The sequence below is a fragment of the Grammomys surdaster genome, unplaced genomic scaffold (genome assembly GCF_004785775.1).
Source record: "Grammomys surdaster isolate TR1022 unplaced genomic scaffold, NIH_TR_1.0 127, whole genome shotgun sequence".
NCBI lineage: Eukaryota > Metazoa > Chordata > Mammalia > Rodentia > Muridae > Grammomys > Grammomys surdaster.
Window position 1 is genome coordinate 2,384,080 of NW_021604585.1, and position 19,747 is coordinate 2,403,826.

The following is a 19,747-nucleotide window of genomic DNA, read 5'->3' on the forward strand; positions in this document are numbered from 1 at the left end:
TACTGTTGTAACCTTCCCGTTTTTTTTCTCCTACTTCTGCTACTCAGGCTTTCCTGAGTTTCACTGAAATGTTTCCCTTTGCAGCTCTCAGGCTTGGATTCAGGGACTCTCCTTTCCACCCAGGTTCAGTAAGGCAGACTTGCAAGGTAGATGGGTAAATAGAGGAGCATTGCTTGAGGTGTGGAAGAGTAGAGTGGTAAGAACAGGATTCCAGTGGCTTTTCACAGACACTGGATTTTCGACAGTAGAATACAAGGGAGGTTGTTGAAGAGAAGAATAAAGCTAGGCAATATGGGCACACCTATAAAGGCCAGCCTGGTCTACACAAGTTCCAGACTAGCCAGGGCTACATAGTGAGACCCTGAGAGAAAGGGGGAGGGCAGAGGAACACTTGACAAAGATGTAATGTGATAAAGTTTTAAAAAGATGAGTATGAATCTCAGTCATACAGTGATAAATAAACCAAATAGGTATCTGATACTTCGTTCCCTTAAGATTCTTTTTCTAGAATGAATAGGTGAGCAGTAATCTGATAGTCTCATCCAAGGTATTCAGGGTGGAACCCGTTTAGAGTAGTACAGCCATATAGTAAGTCTCCCAGAGGGCTCAGGCTCAATTGCATCCTTCTGGGTTTCCTTGTTAGAGGAACCCTGGTCTGGATGCTACCCATACTGTGTAGTGTTGGGAATCTGTCATTAGCCAGCAAAATAGAGCTAATTAGAAAATGACTCAGTGTGAAAAATAAGGACAGTATATTTTATGTGTATGAGTGTTTAGTCCACTTGTATGTCTGTATATGGGGGGTGTCAGATCTTGGAATTAAACAGACAGTGGTGGGCTGCCATGTGGGTGTTGGGAACCAAACTAGGGTTCTCTGAAAGAGTAGTCAGTTCTCTTGATTGCTAAGCCATCTCTCCTAACAAAGGTTCTCTATTTTCTTAGACCAAGACTTCTCTATTTTCTTAGAGCAAGTGGAATTTGTTTGTTTGTTTTAACAATTAAAGTTGCCTGATTTAAATTGAGCTTGTAATAGAAACAGATTTATACAGATTTATAAAGTGTATACTATTTGTTATAACTTTTAGGACACTTGGTAAAAGACTTCCATATAAATCCACATTTATGCAGTTTTTTTTAAAGAAATGATGAAAGTAGGCTTTTACCTCTCTTCCCCATCAATTACAAAATAATTGTTATTATTTTGTTATCTTTGTACATATGTTATATTTTCCTGCAGATATTTAATTCTTTGTTTCAGAAATATTACCTAGAATATTTTGTATATTTTGTATATTTTGAATATTTTGAATATTTTGAATATTTTGTTTTTTTAAGGATAAAGTGATAGGGGTTCATTTTTTTGAGGTTCTTTATCTTAATGGTTAAAGTTACCTGATTTAAATTGAGCTTTTAATGGAAACAGGTTTATAATATACTTTATAAGGATACTTTGTAAAAGACTTCCATATACATCTTCATTTAACTTTTATAAATGACTTTAAGAAGGAGAAAGTTAATATTGATTTTTAACTAGTTAATCTGCAGGTTACATTGTTTTGTTTTAATTTTTATTTTGTTTTTGTTTTAAAAAAATAATTGAGTCAAGAGAAATTTGAGAAAATATAAATCTGGGAAGGAAATTAGTGTGACATTTGGCTTTGTAAACTGCCAACTAATAGACCATGCAGGGAAATCTGTGTCACTAACACAGGCGTGCCCAGCACCCACACGGTGGCTCACAGTCATCTGTAACTCCAGTTCCAAGGGAGGTGGGACAGATTTCTCTTTAATATAAATAAAGTATTTAGAAAACACGAGCTGTTAGAACATTTGCTGAATGAGATTTGACTCACTGTAGATGAGGTACCACACTTTACTGGCTTTGAGCATCTGTGCAACAAATCATGCTAGAGAACTCTGCTATTGCCTTAAGCCAGGGAACGTGGGAGCAGAGGGAGTTAATATGCTCTGGGCTTGAGGCTATGCATCTTATATGCCGTAGAGCCTATATCTACAGATTGTTCATTAATATAGCTTGCATATCCTTTAGAATGACCCCAGTCTATCTGTATGAAATGCTTTAAAAACCAAAACCAAAACTCCTTTTCCAGTAATGAGAATTATGAATAACCTTCAAGAAAGCTGGAGAGATAGATGGCCCAGGTAATATGCTTGGGGCTAGCTCAACCCAAGAGCTCACGAACAGGATCTGACACCCTCTTGTGACCTCCAAGAGCACTGAGCACACATACATACATTCAGACAAAACATATGTACATAAATAAATCCAAAAAACTTTTTCTAAAAGAAGGTAATATGTGAAAAATATTTGTGTATAATGACTACTGAAGTTGATAATTGTTCCATGTATTATCTATTTTTTTTATTTATTCATTTAATTACCTGTTCATATCCTTTTTTCCATTTCATTTTCTTTGAAATGTTTTGTTCTTCCCAGGGGTGGATGTAGGAGGATTAGGACTTGAAGCTGTTTTAGGCCTCAGTCAGCTCCAGGCCCTTGGCTATGGTAGACTCAGTCTGAAAATGATAAATCAGTAGTTCTTGTCTTAAAAGAGCCTTTTTTACATATTTTAGGAATGTTTTGTTTCATATATTGCAGGTACTTTTGCTTGCCTTTCAGAATTTTTTGTTGGTATTGCTGTTGTGTTATTTTGTTTTTGAGATAGGGTCTTGCTGTCCTCAATGTGTGACCTTCCTGTCTCAGAAGTATGCACCGTTAAACACGTCCCTACAGGTGTATGAACTAAGTATGAGTCCGTTCAGTTGCAGAAGTCTTCTGGCCTTTGTCTTTCTTTCCCCTTGCTCCGTTACTGCCGTGCTTAGAGAGCTCTTACCTACCCTCAGGTCAGAGAGACGTTCCAGGTGGACTGGGATGGCTTTGTTATTAAATTTGTGATTTAAGTCTTTACTCTTGTTTCTTTATAAGGTAGGAGGTAGCTTCCCACTGCAAGGGTGGAGAAGGCCAGCTGTTGTCACCATTGCTGAACAGATTCCTGTCCTTCAGTTCCTCCCTGAAGTCTCAGCTCTGTCTCACTCCTCAGGTTCGCCTGCTTCAGGACCGCCTCGCCTCTCACACACCCTGATGGTGTGATTGGTGATCCTCGGAGTGTGGGGGCCATTCATGTTTGTTTTTCCAGATGTATTTTGAAATTTCTTCAAGGTCTGTGAACCAGAGGCCTACTTGTGATTTTATTGAGTCCACTAAAATGAGATGATAACCACCTTCATAATGAATCTAAGTCTTTTATTCCAAAGCCTCCTTAAAGGTCGCCTTGTGTTGCCCAGGCAGGCTCTTGAACTTGATATTCTACCTCAGCCTCCCAGATGCTGAATGTGCTACCATATCCAGCTTCACATTTTTAATTTTTATTACTGTTTTATCTTAATTTTCTAAATGACAAATTGTTATGATTTCTATATCCCTGTAAGCTGACAATTTCTTTTCATGTGTGAATGTTAGGTTTTCAGTAGTTGTTGAAGACGATCTGCTCTGTATCATTTTGTATCTCTTTGTCTCTCACTGTATTAACAAGTCTTTCCAGACATTGCTAGGTAACAAGAAGACTATCTTGTTCCCCCACCCCCAGGAATTGTTCTAATCACATTGTTTAGTCATTGATCTTAAATATGAATTACCAAAGAATGAATTTGGTCAGATTATTTTAGGGTATGTTATAGTTGTACTTTTTCCCTTGAACTCCTTTGAGTTTTTTGAGATGGTCTCACTATAGCCTCTCCTGGCCTGGAACTTGCTGTATAAACCAAACTAGCCTCAGGTTGGCCACCTAAGAGATCTGCCTGTGTCTGCTTCCTAAGTGCTGGGATTAAAGGCATGTGTCCACACCTGGCTCCTTTGAACTTTTTTTTCTTTCTTTTCTTTTTTTTTTTTTCGAGACAGGGTTTCTCTGTGTAGCCCTGGCTGTCCTGGAACTCACTCTGTACACCAGTCTGGCCTTGAACTCAGAAATCTGCCTGCCTCTGCCTCCCAAGTGCTGGGATTAAAGGCGAGCGCCACCACTGCCCGGCTCCTTTGAACTTTTAAGGAAATAATATATTGATAGAATCTCTGATTGACCCATAGCTATTGTTTGTAAAATGAATGCTCCTTGGTGATTTATAATCACATTTAACTTGATTTTTTGTTTATTAATGAACATATTTGCATAATAATAAAATTGTTGGAATATGCTTCTTTAGCTACAAAATATACAGACATTATTGTAGCATGGCCTATTTGATACTACAAAGAAGTCTGAAAGCAAGCTAATTTGTCTCTTATGAAGAGGAGTTTATCTGAATCATTATACTACTGAATTTCATTTTTATCAAATTAGGCTTTGTTGTCCAGTTTCTACAAAATTTTATTTTGTGATTATCAGAACTATGTCTCCAAATAGCTGTTGAGTACAACAAAAAATAAAGATGTTTTTTGTTTACAGTTTTATTTTTTGATTGGGCTGTGCAGCTCTTGAGTGTGAACTTTGTAGATGACAGACAGTCCACTGCGCCAGCAGTGTGTTTATGTTTACCTTGTACTTATATTGGTTCGTTCCTCGTTTGGTTTCTCCCTGATGTTTGCTTTTCTTCAGTGTGCTAGTTGACACTGGGTCGGCTCAGTCCGCAGCCTCTCCATCTACTCACTGGTGGCATGTTTTCCTCAGGTCTCCTTCCCTAGGTACATTGCTTGCTTCTCCCAGCTCCTCTCATGCTGGCTAAAATGTTGCAGTGTTTTTTATCTCCTAAATTTATTTTCTTAGGTTTGTTTTTTTTTTAAGATTTATTTATTTATTTATTTTATATATATATGAGTACACCATTGCTATCTTCAGACACACCAGAAGAGGTCATCAGATCCCATTACAGTTGGTTGTGAGCCACCATATAGTTGCTGGGAATTGAACTCAGGACCTCTGGAAGAGCAGTTAGTGCTCTTAACCGCTGAGCCATCTCTCCAGCCCTTTTCTTAGCTTTGTTAATGATTCATTTTTCTTATTTTTCATGTTTCACAAACCAGGCTTTTAAAATTTTTTATGCATTTTTTTCTCAAGTAAATGAAAGTCAACACATTGCTGAGTACTTGTAAATATCTGTGTTTTCTAAAGCAGCCTCTGTGAAAGGGTCGTTCAACTCCTAGAGGAGTTGCAAACTTCTACCCTAGGATTTATGACCTCTTCAGCCCTGGGCTCTTGACTAGGTTTATAATGAGGTGAGGTATCACTTCCCTCCAGTGGAACAAGCCTCAGATTCGTTCAGAAAGTAGTTGTCATCATCCTTGCCCCCCACCACCACCAAAATTATTGTACCAGTGGGCACATCTTGCCTGATAGTTTGGTTTTGTAACATTCAGGATCTACCATGGAGTAAGTCCATTGATGACCATGAGTTTTCTCTCCTGCTGCTATGCATAGCACCTTCTAGCACAGTTGGTAGGAAATTTCCAAATATGTTCCCGTTTAATGGTTCTACAATTTTGTTTCTGCTTTCTACTTAAAGATTAAGTAGTGTAACTAGTTACCTCTCTGCTTGCTAGAGTATCTGGGTACCATTCATATTTTCCCCTTGGAATTTAAAGTGACAGACTGAATTATGTAGACAAGTCTTTAGAAGGGTCCTCACTGGTTTTCTCCTGTTGCTTATTGCAGTCAATGCAGATTACCATCTTGGCCAGTAGAAGCACTTGAATCCTGGGCGTTCAGTTCTCCCAGCTGACTTAATAAATGACTATAAACTTTGCTTTAAAGCACTTTAGACTAGTTCGAGTGTCAAGTAGGTTTCACTAGGTCTAGATCAGAGTCAGGGTATTGCAGGAATGGGCTCATTCCTGTGGCTTTCCTCACCTTCCGTGGCTGTTTGCATTCTACTCCTTACATGGCTCCCAGCAGCGAGGCACCCATCCTCAGATGTTTGTGTTCTGTCAGGTGACTTGTGTGTGCCAGTTATTTTCTTAGTCCTCTAAGGACATGTAGACATGGATCGGCCAGGATCACTTTCCTATCTCAAATTCCTTAACTCTTCTCTGCAAAGACCGTCTTTTTCTGACCTCCAAAATTAGGCCTCTTAAGGCCAGAGTTGTTATTCAGCCCACAACAGGTATCATTTTGTTTTGCTTCTTTGAAATGAAGCAGTCATGTGGACTCAGAATTGAACTAAAGCCTCCGATTTTCTGCTGCTAATTAGATTGTAGCAGTAGTGTTCTCCTTATGGAGTAACAACACGATGACGCTGTGGTGTGGGGCAGGTAAAGTGAACTAACTCAGCCTTGGTCCTGCAGCAGCAGAGAATGCAGGCATGCCTGTCATTGGGGAGGGCCAACAACTTGTGGAGGTCAGATTGCTACTATTGTTGACAGTCTTAATTTTTTAACTACTTAAAATCTTTTTCTTACAGATTCATCTTTCTGTAGTAAATGATATCACAATTTTTAATAAAAACTTGTAGAAAAATGTATGCCAGGATGAGTTCTGGAAGGAGTTTAACCATTTGCTGACCACCACTCCCATGTAATCTCCATTGCAACTGTTTTCCATCTTCAGAAAACTATTTTCAGTATGCCTTTTTAGAATGACAACATTGTTCAGGGTAGGTTCTAATTTGTAGCTAATACAGTCTACCTTTTTGATTTTTGATGAAAGACACAGCCTTTTATGTATAAGATGCCACACATTTGTGGTGTGTGTGTGTCTCCTTTAGTTTAGATTTTTCCTCCATCTTGGAAGTACAGGTATTTAGGAAATGACTTGTAGAGAGAGAGAACAATGTTAACTCTGAAGGAAGTTGGTTTTTGATGTTGTATTTGTTCTCTCAGAACCTTGAGCACTTGATTGTCTTGAACACTTCATTTCCTTGTACATGTGATGGCTTGTAGAATTGAAGTGTCCGCTTAGAAATCTGGATCCTTGTCTCAGCCTTGCCTCTCTTTTCTTCTGCCTTCTTGTTGATGACAGCTTGTTGACAGTTTGCTTCTGTATTTATATCAGAATTGCATTTGTAAATATAGATGTGTTTCTGTTTTATGTTCTTCTTGTAAGCTCTTTACTCCCAATTTGCTTTAGTTTTTATGCACTTTTCCCTCCCATTTCTCTGGGCAGCCTTGAGGTAACTGCCTTAATTAATCATGGCTTTGTGTGGTTGAAATTATCCTTTTCAGAGATGGGACTGCAAGTAGTGTATGTTGCTTCAGTGAACTGCAGCTGTTCATGTGTTGCCTAATACTATTCAGTATACACTCCAGAAGCCAGCCGAGGACAAAGTTCATCTAGACATAAGCACTGATGAGCTATGTAAAATGTAAAAATCTGATGGCACTACTACATTTCTATTTTGCATCCCCCTGTGTATAACTCACATTTTGCCATGTTGTGCATTGCTTCCTATGCTTTTAGCCAGTGTCTCCCTGCCCTCCCCCTCTTTCCCTGAGAAACTTCTTGCCTCTTACTATGCACTTCTCTGTCAACTTTCTTTCCAACTTCAGGCGGCTATCTAGATCTGTTCCGGATGTACCCATTTTTATAACCATATCTATTTTAATGATCGTCAGGGGCTCTCTGATTCCCAGCATCCTTCCTGTGTGGCTATGCCAGTTAAGCAGTGATCTTTAGTTAATTTGAGTATGTCTTGAGTCTCACAACCCCCACCATAAATACCCACACTATACACCGACTTTCCAAAATGGATAATACTTTGTTAGTTAGGGGCTAACAATGGGGTTCCATTATTATGGTATAGTTGAGTAGAGCATAGCATAGCAAAGCATAAATAGTATCCGCTTATTTATCTGTTGTACTCTTTAATGAGCAGTCAACTTTTTCCATGTTTGCTACTACACTTCTTACAGGGTCAACAGTAAAGTATATGAAGCTTGTTAAAACTCCTATTCAGTTTGTTTCATAGTGAGTTAAGCCTCCTGACTAGTAGATGATTACATTACCCCCTCTTAGAGGGACAAACTACTGAGGCATCAGGTAGTCAGTCCTACATAGCTATGACTGTGTGTCATACAGTGGGTCCTGGGCTTGGTTCTATGCAGGAAAAAGCAGGCAGTGGTTGACCTTTAATAAGTAGAAAGTTTTCAGTTTAGAGGTTGGTTTCCTTTTAAAAGACTCAAATTCACTGTAGCACTTTGTTTTGAATCAGCTGCTAATACTTTTTTTTTCAAGACAGGGTTTCTCTGTGTAGCCCTGGCTGTCCTGGAACTCACTCTGTAGACCAGGCTGGCCTCGAACACAGAAATCCACCTGCCTCTGCCTCCCAAGTGCTGGGATTAAAGGCGTGCGCCGCCACTGCCCCGCTTGCTAATACTTATGATATGTCCCAGTGTGTACCCAAGTAGATGTTAGACTCAGAATCTGAGTGAACTTCCATGGTCTAATGAATCTTCTGCAGCTTACGTCCCCCATTCCCCCACCCCTGTTCATTTAATAATTGGACCAAGTAGAATACTGTTTAGCTGTTGATGTATGCAATAGTTTTATCTGAAGACTTCATGACATGACGGTTACATCAGACAGAGTTTTATATAGCTTATTGCCTAACTACTAGGTTTCTGTAAGTTATTCAGACTCGAAGTAAATAAGGTTTCTGAATTGCCTACTTTTGTCTTGAGGAATTAATTTGTTTAGTAGTTTCATATGTGTATTTGGTAAATAAGTCCTGCACTTGCTTTGAAAGGGCAGAGCAGGATCTCTGTTAGGCAACATCACAGCTCTCTTAACAGGAATATAGTAGTAATTAGGATCATTTTGCCAGAAAAGTGCCTCCATTTTGCCAGGGTCTCTGATTTGAAACGTCATTCAGAAGTTTAGTATTGATACCCATTGTACAGATGGGGAAATTGAAGGATGCTAGTGTAAATAGTCATCCAAGTTATCTTAATCATGATTCACACATCCCGCTAGCTAGGTGGACTAATGTCCGGATGAGGCAAGCTGCTGTAGGCCTTTAGTAGGAAACTTAGTGGCTTAGTGTCTTTGTTAGTAAGGTAGAAGTATAATATGCCAGGATTGGCATAAAGACTTAAGTGCTTAGGTGGTACCCCTCCCCCACATGCACCCAATAAACATGAGATCTTGCTTTTTTAAGACAGGGTTATCTGTAACCAACTGTAGACTAGACTATTAGACTAGTCTTGAACTCAGAGATGCACCTGCCTCTGCCTACTGAGTGCTGGGACTGAAGGCGTGCACTGCTTGACACCATGTCTCTTACTTCTAAGGATGAAATAACTCACAATATCTTGTCTAGTTGCTGAGAGGTGAGGGTGCGGGCTATAGGCTACTTTTTAAGAGAATTCCATGTGCTTTTAAAACATGTTTTGGTTTGGTTTTCTTTGGACTTGTTGGTAGAGGTAACTGTTGAGTATACTTTAGAGGAAGCAGTGTTCTCCAACCCCCCTTGTCCCTTCAGTACAGCCAGACTTGCTTCCTAACCCACACTCCCTTTTCTTCCCAGAGAGAGGGAAGCTAGTACAGTATGACATGCTGTTGAGTCTCTGCTGTTAGGCTCAGTGCTGGAGAGCACAGTGAAGAGAGTCCCGGTGCTCTCTGTGTATGCACACAGAACTGCTTTGCTGCATTTCTCAACATACTGTCTTTTGTTGTGTGATAGAATCAATTGTCTGTTAAGTGCTCTCCCCTTACTATCTATTCTACCTTTTCAGAGGCAAGTTATTTCTGAGGTTTGCTTTTACAGCTCTTAGGAATGATCACTGTACACATTATCTTTCAGATGGGACAGTATAAGATGATGTATTCCCAGTTCTTTAACTATAGTAAGAATCCTGATGTATGCAATTGCGCTTGGAACATTCACTTGGAGTAATGGTATTTGCTTACTTTTGTTGCCTTACTGCAAGACAGACAACCACAAAGGTGACTCTATAACCTGGGCATTATCTGCCATTAATAGCACATTACTCTGGAATAGGTCACTAGGATCCCTGAGCTGACATGTTATGCATTTTGCTGTTATTAGAATCACTGGAGTTTGGTTTCCCCACATTCATCCCAACTTTTGATACTGCCAGCTAGGCAAGAGATGACATTGCCCTCCTCACCCCTGTTTACTATTAATGTGTTTATAGTATGTTTTAAGGTGTGTTACACGGGATAAATGTGTAGCTTATGGATAGAATAGTTAACCTAGCATGAGTCTCTACCACGCCAAAAAGTATATTACTATGTTCAGACTTTTTATTTTGTTTGTTTTTTTAAAAAGGGGGCAGGGGAGAAGAAAGAAAAGAAAGATTAACACTTTATTGCACAGATGAAGAAAACAAATTCAGAAAAGTTAGTGGTCTCACACTTACTGTGGTCACACTGTTATTAACAAGTAAAGCCAGAGTTGAACCTAGGAGTCTAATTTCGGAGTTTGTATTCTTTAGGGCTTGATGTTGGAAAAATCTTAGGGCAGGAGTATGTGGTTCCTGATTTTTCTTGTTGGTTTGTCTATTAAATGAACTTTAGTTTGAGCCTTACTTACCCCCACCGCTCCCCCACTTCAGTGAGAGACACTTCCTCCTCAGTATTTCCAGTTGTAGACTGGAGCCCATTCTTCTCACTGGCTCTTATCCTCTGGCTTCTTTTCCCTTGCATATTTTTTTGCAGGAGGTGAAGGGACCACCTGCCTCTACTGGGATTATTGGCATGAGCCGCAGACCTGGCTTTTAACCAATCCATAATACCTTATGTACTCCTCCATCTAATTCTTCCCCCACCCCCAGGATTTGGAACTTTGATATGCCTTATAAATCACATGGGAATGTTTTAAATTTAATCTTTTGAGTTTTGCCGTACATGTGCACACAAGGGGAAATCGGTTAATTCAGTTTTTCAGTCCCTGTGTAGGAATTGATCAGCAAAAGGAAAAGGTGGGAGGGATAATTGCTGCAAAACAAAATTCCTTACTTCTCTGGGGGCTTTCCATGCCATTTCTCAGTTTATTAGTCACTGGCGCTTGAGTCCCCTAGTTTGAAAACTTCATGCTTATTCACCTGGAGACTGTCTTTCACCCTTATTTATATGCAGCTCCTCAACCTCCTTCCTCTCTTTGGTATTGTATGCTGCTTTAAGCTTTTTCTGTAGTGTGTGACTCATTTGATTATTTGGACTGAAGTCTGCATTACTAAAATGCTACTTGAGCAAGGACCATCCTCGATCTTGACGTACTGTGTCTGCCTGTGTGAGTTCATTCCAGACCATGGATCTGGCTAAGTCTTCGATCAGATTAGAAGAGCCAACCTAGGCGCCTCTTATGATTTATTCCTAGGGTCCTCAGAGCATAATAATGATTAGTTTAATTATCAGATTAACTTTATTCTGTGTAGTAAAATTTGTCATTTAATGTATTACAACATGAAAATTGAAGTTGACTCCTTTAATAACTGACTGGTCTTATCAAGACTGGCAAGTCTGATGAAGGAAGTAAATCTGAAGTAGACTTTAAAGGAAAGATACCGGTGTAGTTCTTCTGGTAGTAAAGAGGTTTGCGGGGGGCTCCAGCTAAGGAGATTGGATGTGCAAGTGTTTAAAGAACGATGTGGACCAGTGTGAGTAATTGTGGAAACAAACTAAGTAGCTTGGAACCAAACTGAGTCTTCAGCCAAGGTATCTGTGGTAGTAGATACTTTTATGTTCTAGGAATTTGTCTTTTTCTTGATTTACAAAAATAAATTTCAAGACTGCACATCTTGAGTGCCTGCTGGGCCTCCTTGGTGTATCACAGAGAGGTATACAAGCTCTCCTTTTCCTGATGATTTAGTTCCCTCTGCTTGCCTAGTTGAGCTATACTTACTTGATCAGCCTTTCCCTGTTTTTGTTCATCTCCACATTCCAAGTCAGCAACACAGCCTGTGATTTTTCCAGCTTCCTTGTATCTTGTAGATTTTGCATAAAGACTGTTGGACATATGTTTTGTTTCAAAGAGAGTTACTGACTCTCTTATTTCTCTTCTTTTACAGACCGAAAGGATCAAGTCATAATGGGAGCATTTTTAGACAAGCCAAAGATGGAAAAGCATAATGCCCAGGGGCAGGGGAATGGGTTGCGTTACGGCCTAAGCAGCATGCAAGGTTGGCGAGTTGAAATGGAGGATGCACACACTGCTGTGATCGGTTTGCCAAGTGGACTTGAGACATGGTCATTCTTTGCTGTATATGATGGGCATGCTGGTTCTCAGGTTGCCAAATACTGCTGTGAGCACTTGTTAGATCACATCACCAATAACCAGGATTTTAAAGGGTCTGCAGGAGCACCTTCTGTGGAAAACGTAAAGAATGGAATCAGAACAGGTTTTCTGGAGATTGATGAACACATGAGAGTTATGTCAGAGAAGAAACATGGTGCAGATAGAAGTGGGTCAACAGCTGTGGGTGTCTTAATTTCTCCCCAACATACTTATTTCATTAACTGTGGAGACTCGAGAGGTTTACTTTGTAGGAATAGAAAAGTTCACTTCTTCACACAAGACCATAAACCAAGTAATCCCCTGGAAAAAGAACGAATTCAGAATGCAGGGGGCTCGGTGATGATTCAGCGTGTGAATGGCTCTCTGGCTGTATCGAGGGCCCTTGGGGATTTTGATTACAAATGTGTCCATGGAAAAGGTCCCACAGAGCAGCTTGTCTCACCAGAGCCCGAAGTCCACGATATTGAAAGGTCTGAAGAAGACGATCAGTTCATCATTCTTGCGTGTGATGGTATCTGGGATGTCATGGGAAATGAAGAGCTCTGTGACTTTGTGAGATCCAGACTTGAAGTCACTGATGACCTTGAGAAAGTTTGCAACGAAGTAGTCGACACCTGTTTGTATAAGGTAGCCAGACATTTTTCTTGAGTCAACTTTATGCCATTAGTTACTATTATTCCGCTTTAGTATCTTATAGCCGGTAGATCTCAAAAATATAATACTCTTTATCAACTGTGAAAATAAGGGGACACTGTGGAAATTAGCCAGTGTGTACAAGAGTTGTATCTAAACGGTTAGTTCTTACCCATGAGTACTGCGTGCGTGCGTGCGTGCGTGCGTGCGTGTGTGCGTGTGTGTGTGTGTGTGTGTGTTCATTCTCATGCTCACTAGAAAGAGAATCAGATTACAGTGTTTACAGACACTTGTGAGCCACTATGTGGTTGCTAGGAATTAAACTCAGGACCTCTGGAAGATCAATCAGCACTCTTAACCACCGAGCCATCTCCAGCCCCCAAGTGCTTAGGCTTTATAGTAAGTACTACAGAAGTGCATGAGAAAGAGGGTGGGAAAATTTGTAGCTTAGTATTGTAAGTTCTAGAAATGCTCTGGAACTCTACCTCAGTAAGTATAGCATCCATACAAAAAGAAATGAGTGAGTATTGGGTATGGTGCAGTACAAATTGTCTCGGATGAGGAGTCAGAAGGACTTGGTATGAGAATCCATAGCTTGAGGTAAGCTTTTGTTTGTTATATAAAAACAGATTACTCTGTCTGGGGCAGTTGGAGGAATCGTGTACATAGATGAGCTAGTTGAGCCCCAGGGGACTGAAGCCTGAGAAGGAAGGTTCTGTGAGTCAGACAGATGTAGGAGCAAGGCTTACTTCTGTTGCTATAAAGTATAGATAATATCAAATTAATCAAGGATTTATGTGTATATGTGTATACTCTAGACTGATAGATAATAAATCCATAGTCAAAACATGCTCCTGACTTAAATCGCCAGCTATCCAGACTAGAAAACTAGGGTCCTTGACTTACCGTCCTGCTGTTCCTGCCACACAGTGTTCTACTTTGTCAGTGATGTGCCATGACTTACTTCTGGAAAACAGACCACACATTCAGTTCAGTGTAAAATCTTAATTCTACCAGAAGTTAAGTTTATGCAACATCCAGCCTGTGAGTTTCCAAAGGGCAACAGAGAGTAACAGCCTGCTAGTGTCCTGTTTCTGAATCTTGATATGAGCAACAGCAAGGCACATGTGGTCTTTGTCCCGCTTAGTGTATGACTCAGCAGTCTTTTGGTAGGTTTGCTGGAGAGTTAAGTGATATTAACTTTAAAAAAAAAAAAAAAGGGGGGTGAAGCCGGGCGGTGGTGGCGCACGCCTTTGATCACAGCACTTGGGAGGCAGAGGCAGGCAGATTTCTGAGTTCGAGGCCAGCCTGGTCTGCAGAGTGAGTTCCAGGACAGCCAGGGCTACACAGAGAAACCCTGTCTCGAAAAACCAAAGGGAAAAAAAACAAACAAACTTGGTGAATTGGATTCACCAATTTGGATTTTAGTAAGTTATTGAAATTATATGAAATTTTTCATGCTGCTTTAAAATAATTCAGTACCTTAGCATTTGCCACATTTATAATTTTCCTGTCTTTGATATTAAACTGTTTGAATTATTTGTTTAATAAGATTAGTTTTTCCATAAATTATATATAATACAGATTATAAACGTATAAAGTTCGGGCTGTACTTGTGGGCGCACTCCTTTTAATCCCAGCATGAGGCAGTGGTAGGTGGATCTCTGAGTTTGAGGACAGACTGGTCTACAGAGTGAGTTCCAGGATAGCCAAGTCTCTGTTGAAACCCTGTCTTGGGAGAAAGTAAAAAAAAAACTTGATCTAGTTTTCCTTTTGAGCACGTATTTGTACTTCAGAGACATGCATTAACCCTACACAAGTGTAAATTTGTGAAATTTGTAAAGGCCAGCACTGACAGTCTCTACTGTGTTTCATGGCATATGAGGCTGCACAGTACCCATGTGGTAGGTATTATATTCCCACATTGCTGTAACCTGGAACGATTCCTCTGGATGCTGTTGATAGGTTATACGGAGGCACCTGGCCTTCCTCATACCTACCACTTCTCTCCTTACAATTGCCAAGTTATAAAGATAATCAAGGTTTAAAAAAATAGAAGAAAAATCAAATATTTTCTTGACCTTTTCTTCCCAGGGAAGTCGAGACAACATGAGTGTGATTTTGATCTGTTTTCCAAATGCACCTAAAGTCTCAGCAGAAGCGGTGAAGAAGGAGGCAGAGCTGGACAAGTACCTGGAAAGCAGAGTAGAAGGTGGATCATTTAACAAAAAATAAGTAGCTTTATTTAAAAAACAAAATCTTCGATACAAAGGCTAACGTTTTAGAAAGGTTTTAGTTGGTTACATGCCTTTAGCATGTAGTACTTAGTGTGTAAAAGTGGAAAGGACATTCTGCAGTAAGCATTTATTTAGATGTGTGCTGGGGCCTGAGCACTATACTTAGGAAACTTCCAAATGACTGAAGCATGGCTCTAAGATTCTTGCCGAACTTACTGGCAGGAGTAATTTCATGCCGGGAAAGCCTGATTTGTCCTGTTTGAGTGTCCTCTCCTCTGAAAAGATGTGTACGTTTACTTCAAGTCTCTGGAATATTTTTAATTACCTGTGTTTGGTTGGTTAGATTTTGGGTGCTTTTGTTTTGTTGATTTGGTTTTGAGAACTTGAAGGTCACATGTTTAGTAACTGTCAGATCCCACAGCTTTTAAACTTTGCTTTCAGCTGGTTCACGGCTTTACTCCTAAGCCATGGACATTTTGAGTTTACAGCGCAGAACTGGCCGGACTTCCCAGATGAAGTCAAGAAAGTAGCCTGCAACCCCACGAGTGTGATTCTGATATCTCCGCAGGTCACTTTAGAACAAATGGAAAGTGTTTGTACCAAAAAAAAAGCATTGCTTTTAAATATTTGGAGAAATTTTTTGTTGGTGGGGCTTGTTGGTTACTTGGTTGTGGAACTGGGGACCAAATTTAAGGTTCACTAGGTCACACTAGGTTCACTGTGTGAACATACACAATGCATATTGACCATGCAGGCCCTATAAGCAAAAACATCCTTGGAAAAAAGTGCATTTGGCTCTTCTGATACCATAATTGGCATGCAAGCATTAATCTGCCATGTTATTGCATCTCATTGTGTCTTCATTTTTAAAATTAGTGTGCATCTTAATTTTATTTTCTCCCTTTCAATTGCTTGATTTCATTTGTAATCTGTTTATTAGCATAATGCTTGTTTTTGGTTGTCAGTGTTTCTAGAGAAGGTCTTGTTCTTATCCCTCTCCCTGCTTGTATGCTAACGTCTGTGTTTGTACTGTTTAGTGGTCCATTCCTTGAGTGTACTAGTCAATGCATTTTTCCTCACTATTTTTAAGGGTCTTGTAATTTTTCATATCTTAAGTAATTTCAATATGTTATTTGTAGATAAAACAGTTCAAAGTACTTAGAATGTTAAAGAGTGATTGCTCTAAACTGCTGATCAGTAGAAAAATATGAAGCCAAAAAATATGTATAGGGTAAGTTCATGTTGATGTTTTGGCACTTTAATCTGGGCATACATTTTATGGTATAAAGAAATAATAAATATCTTAGTATTTTTACTATGAAGTGAGATCCAGTTTTAGGAATGAATTGCTATTTTTCTCTTTAAGCGTGCTTTATTTTAAAGTTTTTGGTGGAATTATCAAACATTCACTACATATAATATAAGTTTTATATTTCATACTATCAAGTGAGAGTTGCCATCTGGGCAGAGTTTACATTAATAGTAGATATTTTTGCTATGTTCAAGTGTTTTATCATGCAGTTCAAGGTAATATGTCACAAATTAAGTGGTATTTTTAGCTCTGAGATGCAACTAGAGAGAAAATGATGTTAGTTAAAGGTGCTGCTATTGAAGGCATAGAATGTAACCTTGCACTGTAAATGATGTATGTCTCAAATGAAGATACACAGCTTTTAAAGCAGGCACCAAATACTTTTTTCTTTTTTTAAATCCTTGCTTTGACTGAAGTGTTATGGCTACTAAGCCTCACTGATGTGCTGTCAGCCTCTTTGGCTTGTGTGTATACAACACTGGAAAGGCCAGTGCTCCCCTCTGCTGCTGCTGTGTCCACCCTCACTGAGGCAGTGGGTGCAGATAGAGATCCCTTCCATATGTGAGCAGAATGCTGTGCTTGTGGTCCTTGGCCAGCTTCAGATATACTCACCTGCATGACCTCCCCACCACTGCTGCTGACCTGGCTCCCTGAAGTTGCACATGTGAGGGAACACTTTATTAAGGAAGGTGGGGAGACACAGATTATGGTTGTGTCTGTGTTCATGGAACATTCATGACATACGTATTCTTTATGAAAGTACCAAGTCTTTTACAGTCTGTGAAATGTATAGTCCAAGAACAATTAAAATGATCGATTTTCTTCTCATTCAGTACTTTGGAGAAGCCTAAGGAAGAGGGATAGTGTAATTGTTCAGTTTAAATGATTGTCCCTCATCACATAAGGGATACTAATTGTTTCTAAAGCTTTTTTCATTCTTAAAATGAATTATTTTCCTGTATTCTTCACAATTACAATATCCTAACATATTTTCATGAAGATGTAAGCTACATCAAATACAGTGGGGATTTTATTTAGGACCAAAACCATCATTGGTTGAATTTATCATCAGTGTTCATTTCTCTTGTATCTAGAGCTCTAACCAAATGATTGTATTGGCTTAGTAGACACTGTGTTGTGTGTTGCAGTGTTAGATTGTGAACCTGTGTAGCTTAGGCAAGCATCAAATCCCTTTATTTTTGTATAGTAGATTTTCAGCACTAGAACCATGTAGAAGATCAATATGCCAAAATGTTAAAGATTACACAATAAAGGAACTTGGCAAACCGAATCTGAGATCCTTGCTTTTTGTTCAGATTTAAAACTGCTTTATTTTGTTTTTTGGTTTTTTTGTTTGTTTGTTTGTTTGTTTGTTTGTTTTAAGGAAAAGAAGGCATACAATAATATAATAGATGCTAAACTTTGGCCTTTATTTTAGAAAGACAATTTGAATCACTTAAAGAGATTTTATGAGTAGCAATGTCTGTTTAACTTGTGCCTTTACTGGTGAAGTTAGAGGCTTGGTCAGAGAATGACCAAGTTTTTGTATGCATTGTTAATTTCAAAGGTTTTTACACTTGGAGAACTAAAATGATAATTTCTTGCCTGGGTGGCAAAGAAAATACCATTTCTTAATGTAAATGTTGAGAAACAAAAAAGTTGCAAATGCCTTTAGCTGAAATTTGCCCTGAGAATAAGTTTCCAATGATGCCTTGTACTTAGTTTAGAGTCGAAGTAAGACTCTTTGTATATGACTTGGGATGTTTGTGGTAATAATACTGTACCTGTAGGTCCCCACACAGTGTACACTTAGCAACCAGATGCTTTTAAACTAATTTGAAATCCAACTGTACAGCTTTATTTTTGTCATGAAATTTAGACCTTTTTCATTTAAAGCCTTGCTTGAATAACAAGGGAAGGGAATGAATGGTATTTGTGTATATATCGTTTAAAGAGGAAAATTGATCTGCAGAGTGATGTTCAAGTATATAATGTGCATGCTGTTTAAGTCATGCTGCAACTATAAAAATATAGATTAAAATGATAGAGACAAATATGTAAATTGTTCTATACTTAAAGGATTTTTTAAGTCTTGAGTTTATTTTTATATGTGCAATGTATTTTATTGGGTAAAGTACAGAAAATTTGTATCCAGTGTAAGGACAAGAATTGATCTTCTCAACTGTAAGTCAGCATCTTAAAAAAGAATCTTTTGTAATAGATCAAGTAAACTAGTAGTATTTTTCCTTTTCACATTTTTGTCGTTGAAGTAAATATTTTCTTTTCTGCATTCTTTGTCCTTTAAGTTTTGAAGATTAGTAATTAATTTTATACTTAGAAAATCTCAGGTGTAGTAAAAGTAAAAACTGTGATAACCTAAGATACTTTTTGTTCAGTGTTTTAAAATATGAGTTTTGATAACACTTACAAAGACAGTACTTCTGATTCCCAGAGATCGTAAAGAAGCAGGGGGAAGGCGTCCCTGACTTAGTCCATGTGATGCGCACGCTGGCCAGTGAGAGCATCCCCAGCCTACCCCCCGGGGGTGACTTGGCAAGCAAGTGAGTATGCTGTGCACACTCTTGGCGGTTGTGTGGAGAGTCCTGCGTTTACTCCTGATGTCTGTGAAGCCTCTTCAGTATTAGGGATGGCAGAAATGCATTGGGGATCAATATTTGACTGTCAACTGTTTGTACTCAGATCATCCTTAGTGGAAGCTTGGTAGCAAAGAATAATAGTAATAGTGAAGGAATATTTAAATGAAATTATGAAAGTTGCTTCCAAGTCAATTTTAGAAGTGTAGAGGCTACAGCTGTGTGTGTGTGTGCGTGCGTGCGCGCGTGTGTGTGGTGTTTTGTGGTATTGCAGAAACATAAAGTCTCATGCTTGCTAGGCAAGTGCTTTGTCATTAAGGATGGGGGTTGTCCTTGTTTTTGTTAAATTTTTTTCTTTTCCTTTTGAGATATGATCTCCTTGTATAGTCCTGGGTGGCTCCTAACTCAAGTAATCTCACCTCAGGTGAACGTGCTGAGATTATAGGCCTGTACTGCCACACATAGCCAGATTTTAAAATAAAATGAAAATAAAAACTAACTTCTATACTTATTATGGAAGTATTCAACATTTAGTTTTTTGTAGGAGTTTTGTTTTTTTAAAGGGATGTTAAGAAAAGCAAAGGCTATGTATCATGAATTATTATATCATAATAGAAAGAGAGGAACAGATTCCTGCAGACTGTCCTGACCTCCATATACATGCGCACACATGTAAGTGAGTGTTAAAGAAAGACTAGCTGGTGGTTAAAATAAATAAATATTTATTATATTATATTATATTATATTATATTATATTATATTATATTATA

General features: G+C 38.9%; 1 protein-coding gene across 2 annotated transcripts in view; it reads left to right on the forward strand.

The window, feature by feature from the left end:
* Window positions 1–19,747, forward strand: part of Ppm1a (protein phosphatase, Mg2+/Mn2+ dependent 1A) — a 31,322-nt gene that overhangs the window by 8,971 nt on the left and 2,604 nt on the right. For both annotated transcript variants that reach the window (XM_028789396.1, XM_028789403.1), the window contains exons 2-4: window positions 11,975–12,828; window positions 14,929–15,046; window positions 18,836–18,944. In XM_028789396.1, the coding sequence (XP_028645229.1) occupies window positions 11,995–12,828; window positions 14,929–15,046; window positions 18,836–18,944 (1,061 nt within the window). In that variant the 5' untranslated portion in view covers window positions 11,975–11,994. The remainder of the gene's footprint in view (window positions 1–11,974; window positions 12,829–14,928; window positions 15,047–18,835; window positions 18,945–19,747) is intronic.